General features: G+C 31.1%; 1 protein-coding gene across 1 annotated transcript; it reads left to right on the top strand.

Annotated features, from left to right (window-relative positions):
• Positions 8031-11184, top strand: LOC109352283 (indole-3-acetic acid-amido synthetase GH3.6-like). Its single transcript, XM_019594201.1, has 4 exons — positions 8031-8554; positions 8681-8992; positions 9235-9836; positions 10423-11184. The coding sequence occupies exons 1-4, from the start codon at positions 8184-8186 to the stop codon at positions 11007-11009; spliced, it is 1872 nt and encodes a 623-aa protein (XP_019449746.1). The 5' UTR covers positions 8031-8183; the 3' UTR covers positions 11010-11184.

Here is a 12085-nt window from a genome sequence, read left to right as displayed (position 1 = left end):
CAACTTTATCCAAATCTAAATCTGATTAAATTCAGAAAAAGTCAATATAAATTTTCACCATTCCGTGCGAATACCATTATCAAATAATGATCAATGACCACTGATCATGAACCAAGTCCAAAATAGAGCATTTCAGAGAAGGTATAGGTTGGCGGTTAAAATATCCCCATGATTTATTAGCATGAAATGATTTAAAGGTTTGATTAATAGTTTTCTTTATAATGTATCAATGATACCATTAATGAGTAAACATATAATGATGATATGATGACTGCTAAAGGTAGAAGATCTCGCCCAATTTTGTTGCATAAGCTGCATATCGAGCTAACTATAGGCGTCGCTAATTTTTAGCGAAACATTTCTAAATCACACGATACCATAGGGAGTCACATAATCTAGTGTCACATATTCTTCAGAAATTATGCATATATAGCTATTATATAACAATTCATGTAAGATCTCACTCAGTAATTGTATTATTAAAGCAGGCAGAACAAAAATCATGCAACAATTTAGTAAAATCAAACCATTTTCAGTAAAAGCAAAAGGAGAGCATAACATAAAATGCTGACATGACCACATGGCAAAATTACACATCTTTATGAACAAAACAAAGAAGGCTAATGAGCTATTTATATTTAGCTACGTGAGCATTTGGATATATTCATTGTTGTTCCATCTTTGGAATTAAGACAGCACTACATGGTCCACAGGTGCATCACTTTTCCATACACCGAAAGAAGTGCAAACCATGTACTAAGGTGTGTTGAGAAAAAGTGGCGTCATGTCCTTGTTTTTCATCAACTTTATTACTATCACAAAGTTCTAAGGAAAAGAACGATGCGGTTAAGTAAATAGTGGAACATTACCCTCATGGCTTCATTTAGGTGGTCTTGGACAGTGCATTTGCTTAGAACTTTACTTAACCGCATCATGCTGGGCCCACTATAATCGCACACTTAGCCAAGCCTAAACCCTATAGAGGTTGGGCCTTCTCCCTTAAAACAAGAAGCAAACTAAGTTAAACTTAGTAGCTGTTTGTCTATAATTTCCAACGATAAATTTGATCAAGAACTGAAGTTTTCCACTCAGTTTGCACACGAAACGCTCACCATCAGTACATTTAGGTGGTCCTGGACAGTGCATTTGCTTATGATCATGTTCCTTGTGGTTTCAAATGGAAATTTATTACCTTCTTGTTTGATAGCCAAAATAAAATAAAGACAAGATATGATAGAAGAAATGATGTGACATGTCTTATCATATTCAATATTGACACACAATAACTTGATATGGTAATGATGATGTGGTAGTAAGGTAGTGATTACAGTGATAAAGGGGAAATAATATATCTTATTCTATTATTCACAAATTTTGGTACTTATATATATCATCTCATATCATTTGAGTATATATAGGATCTAATTATTTGCATGAAAGTTATGAGTGGTTTGTAGGAAGAAAATCAAATACTCTAAATTAATATCATAAATAATAGTATGTGATTCAAGGTACATTTTTATTTATTGAAAGTAATATATTTAAAATAGAAAATAGGTTGTGTATTTACAATGTAATTTTCTATATTATCAAAATATTATTCATAAGTTAATATCATTGGCTGTTGAATGAAAATAATACATTGAAATTAGACAATCATATTATAAATTTATAATATTTTAATTAATATTGCATACGTATTAAATTATTTTAAAAAATGGTAAATGTAAGTTTATTTCTTTTTATTAATATAAGATTCTGTTACCTCTATACTCCATTGTTAACTTTATAGGTTTAATGATAATATTAGTGATTAATTATATAATTTTATATTTTTATCTATTTAATAAGAAATGGAAACACACGATTATATAAAGGGGAAGAAGATATTTCATAAATTTAATATAGATAGATATATTAATTATATTTCTTAAAAGTACATGACAAGTCACATTTATGATTAATTATTTTTTCTTTAAATTATTTTGTTGAGTTTCCATTAAACATCTATATTTTTTTGATACTTTATTTTCATTTTGCAAAAGACATTGATTTAATATTTATATATTGATAATATAGAGATTTTTACATTATAATAATATCATCCATTGTTTATAATTTATGGATGGGTATGGTCGGGTTGGGACAAGTTAAAGTCTGTCCCTTATCTGACCATAAATATTAGTTGAGCTATTTTTTGAACTCGGACTCGACTCTAAACTTAAAGCTAATTCGATCCTAAATATTGACCGGATTAACCTTTAAACTCGAATCCGACCTATATTTGTTTAATATAATGCATAATTATTTTAAATAAAATTTTCTCTATATTATTTATTATTACGAATATGTAATTTGACATATAAAATGGTATATACATATATATTATTAATCATGTATATATGATTAAAAATTAAAGAATTAATGATATTTTCGACAAAATGTATAATTCCTTTGTACACATTTGAATAGAAACACATACAAACTTGATAAGTGAGTAGCCATGAAACAAGTCAGGTCATGTTTAGTCTATAACCGACCCTAAATATTGACGAGTCTAATTTTTGAATTCAAACCAACCCTTGATCTGATGAGACTCGACCATATTCAGACCCGATCATGATTAAGCTGGCGGATGAGGAGATAGCCTAGTTCATATTCCAATTACCATTGATTTAAAAAAAAAACTAATACAAAAATAAGATGTGGATTATACTGAGTATAGTACTTTATAAAGATAGATAAAATTTAATATATATGCAATATTAGTGTAAAGATTTACACATATTATATACATATCTACCATTCATTTTGTATTATATTTTTGAAGAATAAAAGATAATTAAAAATGAATATAAAAATACTATAAAAGTACATAAAACTCATCCAATTTTAATATTATATATATTTAACTCATTATACTGTCATTGTGCTGATAGTAAATGAAGCATGTGATTGAGATGACACCAACTCCATGAAGAGCTAAGTGACATCCATGAGTAAAAGAGGGTCAAAGGTAAAGAAGCATATAAATAATAAATGTGATACTGACCCACCCAATAAATTAAACAAACAATAAAGTGGCAATCTCGGAATAAACATTCTCACACCAATACCAAGAGTGATCTAAATGTGTAATAGCCCAAAGCTGAAGGCGTGTTCTCCAAAACCCTAGAACATTTTTCATGCTTAAGCAAGGACCATTTTGACATTTTGTTCAACTGAGTTAAGTTGACTTGTTAGAAAAGTGGAGAAAGAGAAGGAGTTAGGGCAATGGGTATTGAACACGTGGACAATGAAAGAGACTGTAACACGCGCGAAGGAGACAATTAGAGGTATTCCCGCTAAGGGACCACACCAAGTCAACACCCTCCCTGTTGCACTGTGAACTCACCCCACCTCGTGATCATTTTAATCCACACCAACTTAAAATGTGAAATACTAGGAGACTCAGTTTTCTCTATAATAATTTTTGTACACAATTTTACACTTATAACATAGGTATCTACTAGTAATCTTATACTCATATAAGAAAGTATTATGACTTACCACCAGAAAATGGACGAGTTGATGTAGCACAAATTGATAAATGCATAAATTGAAGAAACAAAACACCACTAAAATCGTGCAATCACAAAAGATGAGGGATCAAATGTGCAATTAAGCCAAACAATAAACTAACTAAATAATCTTTAAAAAATTCATCTACGTAACAATTTTATCTCAAAAAAAAATCATTAAACAATCAAGATACCTCAGGGAGACAATTTGGTCCTTCAAAAAAACCGTGGACAATTTATCCCTAGCTAGTAAATTAGGCAAAGTCAAAAAATTTAAAGACCAATTTATGTTGTTGAAAAAAACATTAGGGATTTTTTTGATAATTTTACTTTTTAAAGACCATATTTTCTTATAATGAGTTTTTCCAAGACCAACTTTAATACTTTATTTTTATTTTTATATAAAATTATACTTCTTTGGTGACCAATTTTTTTAATTCTTTATTTTTTTAGGGAGTAAATTTAGTTGATCAATAAATTGAATAATTAAGCTAAGTCACTACTTGGGTGCTAGATATATTGATTAGGGTTCAACCATTTTTAGCGATCCACTCTATTTCCCGTTCATTATCTTCATATAATAGTTATCAACGTTTTTTCAGCCAAAATTATATATAGTATTTTATAATATAGCTAATTTATTTAATGATTTAATATATAATAAACTAAGAGGGTACAAACTCTTATGGAATGATTAAAAAAAAAAAAAGTTAGAAGGTGATTTAATGGTTAGGGTAAAAGATTTAAGAAATGTAGTGAAGGATATTATGAGTTAAAGTCTCATCCACAACAAAAATACTAATATTTGCCTTTGTTAAAAAATTAAACTCACAAGTGATATCTTATTGAAAAGAATAAGTCTTTTGTTCTATTTGTCTTGATGATATTAATTTTTGGCTACGCATGTACAAACTTATTTGATGAACAAAATAATCCTTTTAAATTTATTTTGATGAACTTCAGGGCCAGAGTTTCCATGAAATTACACATACATGGATCGGAAATAATTTTATAAATTCAAATAGAAGTTCATTCAATTGAATACTTAAAATGAAAAATTGCTGTACAATAGTCCATGATAGAAATTAAACAGCTGTTCCCCTCATTTGCTCGTGTGTAAACATTGTAAATCTCTATTTTACTAAAATCAATGTCATTTAAATACTTCATGAACATGAACTGGGCGTAATATTTCTTTGTCAAGCGTACTTGACTCAAAAAACAATATTGATCTTATCAAATACTTGTATCTCGGAAGAAATACGCCTTTATAAGACGTGCAAGAATAAACAATCTCCAATTCAGATACAATAATTACATGCAAAATATCTTGAGGTATATATTATGTATCCACATCACCCTTTATTAAAATATCCATATTTCCTACATCAAAAAACCAACATTATCTTTATTTTACTACCATGGTTATTTGTTTTTTTCCTTTTACATTTCATACAAAGACATATCCATAATGAGGTTTTCTTTGAGGTGGATATGAGTTTTTTATTCAGTCTTACTTTGATAGTGTGTCATAATTTTAACTTGGTAAATCAGTAAATTAAAATCTAAATCAAAGAGAGAAGAAAAATCTGATCTAAAGAATTAAAGTGGTTGGCTGAAGTGAATAGAATTTTAAATTTTAAAATTGCAAAAGATGCGCATAAAAAGTAAAAACCAAAAGCTAGAGACAAATACTTTCAAATGCGACATGAAAGCAACCCCTCTATCAGGAGAGAGTACTGGTGGCGGAACCATTTATAGAAGAGGGCACAATTATACTCACAATTTTTTTTGGATATATTATCCTTATAATTAATATTTTTATACCATGGTTATATAAAATTATACTAGTATTGCTAATTTATCCTATTCTATTACATTTTTAGACCAATAATATAACTTGCATCCCTTATCTTCGGATCTTAAATCTCTCACTGCTAGTTAGTTTGCTCAAAGAAAATTAAGCAATTAACATATTACCGTTACGCTGGGTGCCAAAGCTTTTATCTTCATCATCTATCGCAATCTTGATTGGAAAAATATTACATTCATTTAATAATGTGCAGGTGTCGGGTGAGTGGTTCATAGTTAGGCAGTTATTTAGAGTGAAGCTAACGCAACAGAAATACTTTCAATCGTGCCACTGATAAGTCTTTTAGGAAAAAGCTATGCATTTTAAAAGCAGATCGCACCTTTGTGTTCTACTAACCTAAAAGTTGTTTTACATATACATGCAAAACACAAGTCATTTTCTATAATCTTATATAAAAGATAACACGTCTCTACTATTAAATTACTTCCTCTTCCGACCATCCCTTCCCTTGTATATATTTGGACATTTTAAGATTTGTTTTAAAGTTAATTATCTTTATATATAGGCAAAAGTTAGTTGTCATTTGAAATATCATCATTTGAAATATCAACAAAATATTAAGTATTAGTTTGGAAATTGGATTTTGGAGGGGAATAAAGGAAAATAGAAGGCTTGAGAGACATGAAATACACTTGTGAGATGACTCTCAAGTTTTATCTTTCTCTTCTTTCTCCTCCAAAATCTAATTCCCAAAATACTCCTAAGTATTTTACTGTACTAGCATTTCGACTAAATTCAATAATACATTTATAAATAAAAAATATATAGATAGTTTAAAAAATAAAAGATATAAAATTTATTTTGAGTGATAATGATTAAAGAAGTAATAGTATGCAAATATATGAGATATATAAATAAATACAAGCTCACAAGAAGGATCCTCCTTTGTGTGAAATCACCATTTGTTGTGAGGAATATCCCATTCTCTAAAACTATAAACAAACTTAATCTCCTAATCCTTCACTCAGTCATTTACACTTAGCTTTTATTTGTTTAGGGTTTCATGCTATCCTATTGTTCAAGAGACATAAGTGATAAGACTAATCCATACACCCCACTAAAAAAATATAATTTTTCTAAATACATGACATGCTATTTTTTTTTTTTGGGTATAACAAAAATAAATGCTCTATTAATTTACAAATATCCAAACTTTGGTCCCTAATATTCCTTAAATAGTTCGAATTTGATAGGAACAATAATTAATTTTAGCTCGAATGGTTTGTAGAGGAATCCTAAGAGATCCACTTAACACGTGCAATTTCTTTTCATCTCATTTTATGTGTAAGAAATTAATCTATTTTAGATACGTGAAAATTCTTTTAACAAATGTCACTCATAATACTCCAACATTTAAAAACATGTTAGACATGTTCCATACATATAAATTTGAAATTGAAATTCAGAATTTATGTTTAAGTGACTCAAACTCTTTGTTATTACATCAAGACACATCTTACGCAACTCCTACCACTCACATCATAAGTACGTATGTGCATTTTTAAATATATCTACATTCAACCAACTATGTTTTCTACAATAATTCAAATTTATTTTTAAAGTAATTCTCGATGTAAGTTTCTATATTCTACCATGTCACCAGCAGGTAAATAAAATAGTGGTTGGAGGGTGTTGTTGTAGAAGCTGAATGAAGTCACGGAAGCCGCTGGGAAATTTGTGAACAAGCGCCGTGGTACATGCATGCGTGTACCCAGTACACAGCTGTACTTTCTCCCTACTTTACTACATATTGCCCTCTCTGGTATAAATATAAAGAGATTTAATGTTTCATATTCTATCTTATACTCTGAATTTTATATCAATAAAATATATCATATTAATTAAAAAAATTAATATTTATTATTATTGTTGTTTTTTACTTTATTATTATTGCTATTAGACAAAATATGAGACAAGATGTGTGATAACAGATTTTAATTCCCCTCCTATCACTTCCCTTTACGCTTCCCCTTTACACTTTCAACCCTTTTCTCTCTCTCGCTAACCACCCTTTCCGGTTCCAAAATCCCCTTCTTGATTTCTCTACTTTCTTTAACACCCATAATTCAAACACCTACTCTAGCTTACCCCCACCTATGTTTTAATCTTTCACTATTTTTCTATGTACACACTCATGTATGTTGGTCTATATGAAAGAATAAGTCTGAATCACTTAAGATAATGTCATGGGTATGATCATTAAATTTATATGTTGACCATATTATAAATGAGTATCCTTTTATGTGTATCAAGGATTCCTACTATGGAAATTACATTAGTTTGTCGGTTAGTCTAACACTTTTATCCCTTAGTTAATGCAAGTGGTAAGAATATTCAAGAATAATGTGACAGCTTTAGTTAAGTCACTTGCACGAGTGATTAGTTATATCAGTTTACTGTATGACAGTTCCTTCAAATCAACTGGTAATGACTTGTATATTTTTTAATTAATTAAGAGGGTAGTATAATAAGTGTGTAACCCTACTACAACGATGTGTCATTTTTCAAAATTACTATTTCATTTTACCCTTTGATTCAGCTCTGAAGTTGCGTGGTTTCCAAGTTTCTAACAAACTTACCTTGCCGCCTAGCCTATATATACGTCCTTTCATCTTGATTTCTTCTCCAACACACACTCCTCTTCTTCCTCCTAACTCCATACACGAAAAGTCATCAATCCCTGCTACTTCTTGCTGATAATTAATCCAATTATTCCCACTTCTCATTCCCATCAATAATTCTCTCTAGCCATGCCACCAGTGCCAGTTGAAGCTTCTAACCACTACCTTTTCAACGAGCCAAATGATGAATTGCATGGTGTTAATGGTATTAACACTAACATTGTTCTAGATAAGAACAAGAAATTGCTGAAATACATTGAAGATGTTACTATCAACGCAGATGAAATGCAAGAAGGGGTCTTAGCCAAGATCCTTTCTTCTAGTGCCCATGTTGAGTACCTGCAACGGCATGGACTAGATGGGCACACAGACAAAGAAACTTACAAAAAAGTGATGCCTGTGGTGACTTACGAGGATTTAAAGCCAGATATTGATCGTATAGCTAATGGTGACAAATCTCCTATTTTATGTTCAAAACCCATATCAGAGTTCCTCACTAGGTCAGTATCTAACTATATATTTTCATCCTAAAATTTGTAATTTGATTACACATATAGTTTCACGTTTTCTTTTTAACATAATCATGAGATATAATCTGGAGCTGGTGTTGTATTGATTTTACGTAGCTCTGGAACATCTGGTGGGGAGAGAAAATTGATGCCAACAATTGAAGAGGAGTTAGAGAGGAAGACATTGTTTTATAGCCTTCAGATGCCTGTGATGGATCAATTTGTTCCTGGTTTGGACAAAGGGAAAGGGATGTACTTTTTATTCATAAAATCAGAAGCTAAGACCCCAGGGGGACTACTTGCTCGTCCAGTTTTAACCAGCTACTACAAAAGCTCGCATTTTAAGGATAGGAAGCATGATCATGATCCATACACAAACTACACTAGCCCGAACGAGACCATTTTCTGCCTAGATTCTTATCAAAGCATGTAAGCCATGTTTAATTTCCATTATTTTCAGGAAAAAAATTACTTTCTTCAAAAGGGATAAACATCTACCAATGTCTCAAAAAAATGTGTCACAGCTCTATTTGCCCCACAGATTCTGATTACTCAATTGCATCCACCTCATTGTCTTTCATTACTATTTTTGGTATATTAAAAGTATTTCCAGAAATATTTTAATTACATGTTACTTTGAATACAAAATAACCTAATCTAAATGCACACAGGTATTCTCAATTGCTGTGTGGACTTTGTCAAAACGAAGAAGTTCTACGTGTTGGGGCTGTTTTCGCTTCTGGTTTCATCCGTGCCATCAAGTTCCTGGAAAAGCATTGGGTTAGTTTGTGTAATGACATAAGAACAGGTACCATATATGACAAAATTACTAACCCATCAGTGAGAGAAGCAGTCATGAAAATACTAAAACCAAATCCCAAGCTTGCAGCTTTTATAGAAGTGGAATGCAAGAAGGAGTCATGGAAGGGTATCATTAAAAGGTTATGGCCCAACACCAAGTATATTGATGTTATTGTTACAGGAACCATGTCTCAGTATATTCCAATATTGGATAACTATAGCAATGGTCTCCCTCTTGTTTGCACCATGTACGGTTCCTCGGAGTGCTACTTTGGCATCAATTTAAACCCTTTGTGTGATCCAGCTGAGGTGTCTTACACCCTCATTCCCACCATGGCCTACTTTGAGTTCTTGCCCTTGATCAAGATAAATGGACAAACCGATTCAATTTCTCATCTGCAAGACCATATAGTTGATCTTGTAGATGTAGAGTTGGGCCAAGAATATGAGCTCGTGGTCACCACTTATGCAGGTAAAATTTCTTACCGTATACAAAGTTATTACTTCTCTTACTTTACTTTTTTATATTCTTTACACAAGTTACCTTCAAAGTTTAAAGCAAAAACTTAAATATAACTTTTGTTCAAAAATTTATGTGCAATATTCACTTTCCTTTATGATATATGTGCAATATTTTTATTAGCGCGTCTGTTTAGTTAAAAGGACACTAACCAATGACCATGATAGATTATTAGTTTGTTAACCAAACAATCAAAATTTTATATGTAGTCAACGGGTGTAACTAATAAGGTAAATTGTGTACAGGGTCAAGTGAGGGAAATATAACATTGTTTAGAAATTAACAATTTGAGCAAAATATAAGTTGAAAGGACTAGTTTACCTAATGATTAATGATTTGGGTTGGATGTGATGTCCTCAACACTAGTGTGGTTATATTTTAGGCTCATTTCATTACATAACATAACATCATTTTTCAATGATCAATATCAATCCTCTTCAACTTCAACACCTTCATAGATCTATTTTCTTTCTATATACTTTTTATATGTTCCGATTAACTTCTAATTATTATGAAATCATGCACGATGTACATACAGGCCTTTACAGGTACAGGGTTGGTGACATACTCCGTGTAGCAGGATTCAAGAACAAGGCACCTCAATTCACCTTCGTGTGCCGAAAGAACGTCGTCTTAAGCATTGATGCTGACAAAACCGATGAAGTTGAGCTACAAAACGCAGTAAAAAATGGAGCTAACCATCTTGCACAATTTGGTGCAACCCTCACAGAATACACAAGCTGTGCTAACACATCAACTATCCCTGGCCACTACGTCCTATACTGGGAGATTAACATGGAGAATAACCAAACAACAATTCCTGGTTCTGTTTTTGAAGAGTGCTGCCTTGCACTTGAAGAATCTCTCAATAGTGTGTATCGGCAAGGAAGGGTTTCAGAGTCCATTGGGCCATTGGAAATCAAGATAGTTGAGAATGGAACATTTGATAAGCTTATGGACTTTGCTCTCAGCTTAGGTGCATCTATAAATCAGTATAAAACACCTAGGTGTGTGAAATATGCTCCCATTGTGGAGCTTCTGAACTCCAAAGTAGTTTCTTGTTACACCAGTCCACAGTGCCCAAAGTGGGTTCCTGGTCAGAAACGGTGGTGCACTCTTGAATGATAATGATAGCACTAGTATTGCACTACTAGTGTTAGTGTAGTTCCAAAATGACTTGCTTTAAATTGTGATTTGTGAACTCGCATAAAAAGCTATCCAGATCTGATGTAATCTTTGAAGTTTTAATTTATTTAAAGTATGCAAGTTCTTTTCTAATGTAGTGTAAGATCTTTTACGTAGGGGCTAGCTCCTAGCTAGCTACTTCCAAATTATTAATCAATTTGTCAATAATTTTACTAAACAATTATTTAAGTCGTTTCCTTAAGTAAAAAACACAATGTAATAAAAACACCATTATAAATAAGTATAACAAAAGCTATAACGTATATAAGTGTTGGTGTGCAATAGTTAATTTCCTTAAAAACCAACACAAGCATTCATCGTAGTCCTAGACTCCTAATCAAGTATAAGAAGGAAATGCAAAAAAATTAAATAAAGGATTTTTGTATGATGTGATATTTTACCTTTTAGATAAAATACAATGATATTTTTATCCTTAAATTTAAATATAAAATTGGAAATTTTGTCTCTCTATTTCTGGATAAGATTTTTTTCTCATTTGATATCATTGAAAATGTAAATGTCTTTTACACTGTCAGCAATTCATCAATTATTCATATATTAACCATATTAACCAATACTGATTTTCAAATAAAAGTAATACAAAAGAATGATGGATGATGTGTTGATAATATAAAAAACTTTAAAGCAAATAGATTTTAAACTCTTTACATAATTGGATTTCAACCTTTTCCTTCAAAAAAATAAAGAGTAAAATTTCAAGTTGAAATATATCACTTCGGAATTAGGGAACTTCAATCGAGGTTGTTGGGCCATAATAAGACTAGATATTGATGGATGAATAAAGGATGATAACTGGAGTGGAAGAAATGTTATTTTGAAGAACAGCAGTAATTAAAAGATTGAATTATTTGATTTATTGTAAGAAAATTTGTCAAATTTGAAATGTAAAAGTAACACTATTATTTCGTTAGCCAATTGGTGGGGTCGATTGTCTCTTTTCAGGACCTTTTGCCCCTCACCATGCTCCCAATATCAGTAATAATACATGCACCAAG

This window comes from Lupinus angustifolius, chromosome LG07 (genome assembly GCF_001865875.1).
Source record: "Lupinus angustifolius cultivar Tanjil chromosome LG07, LupAngTanjil_v1.0, whole genome shotgun sequence".
Classification (NCBI taxonomy): Eukaryota; Viridiplantae; Streptophyta; class Magnoliopsida; order Fabales; family Fabaceae; genus Lupinus; species Lupinus angustifolius.
The sequence above is the reverse complement of the archived record's forward strand: the minus strand, read 5'-3'. Positions and strand labels throughout refer to the sequence as shown.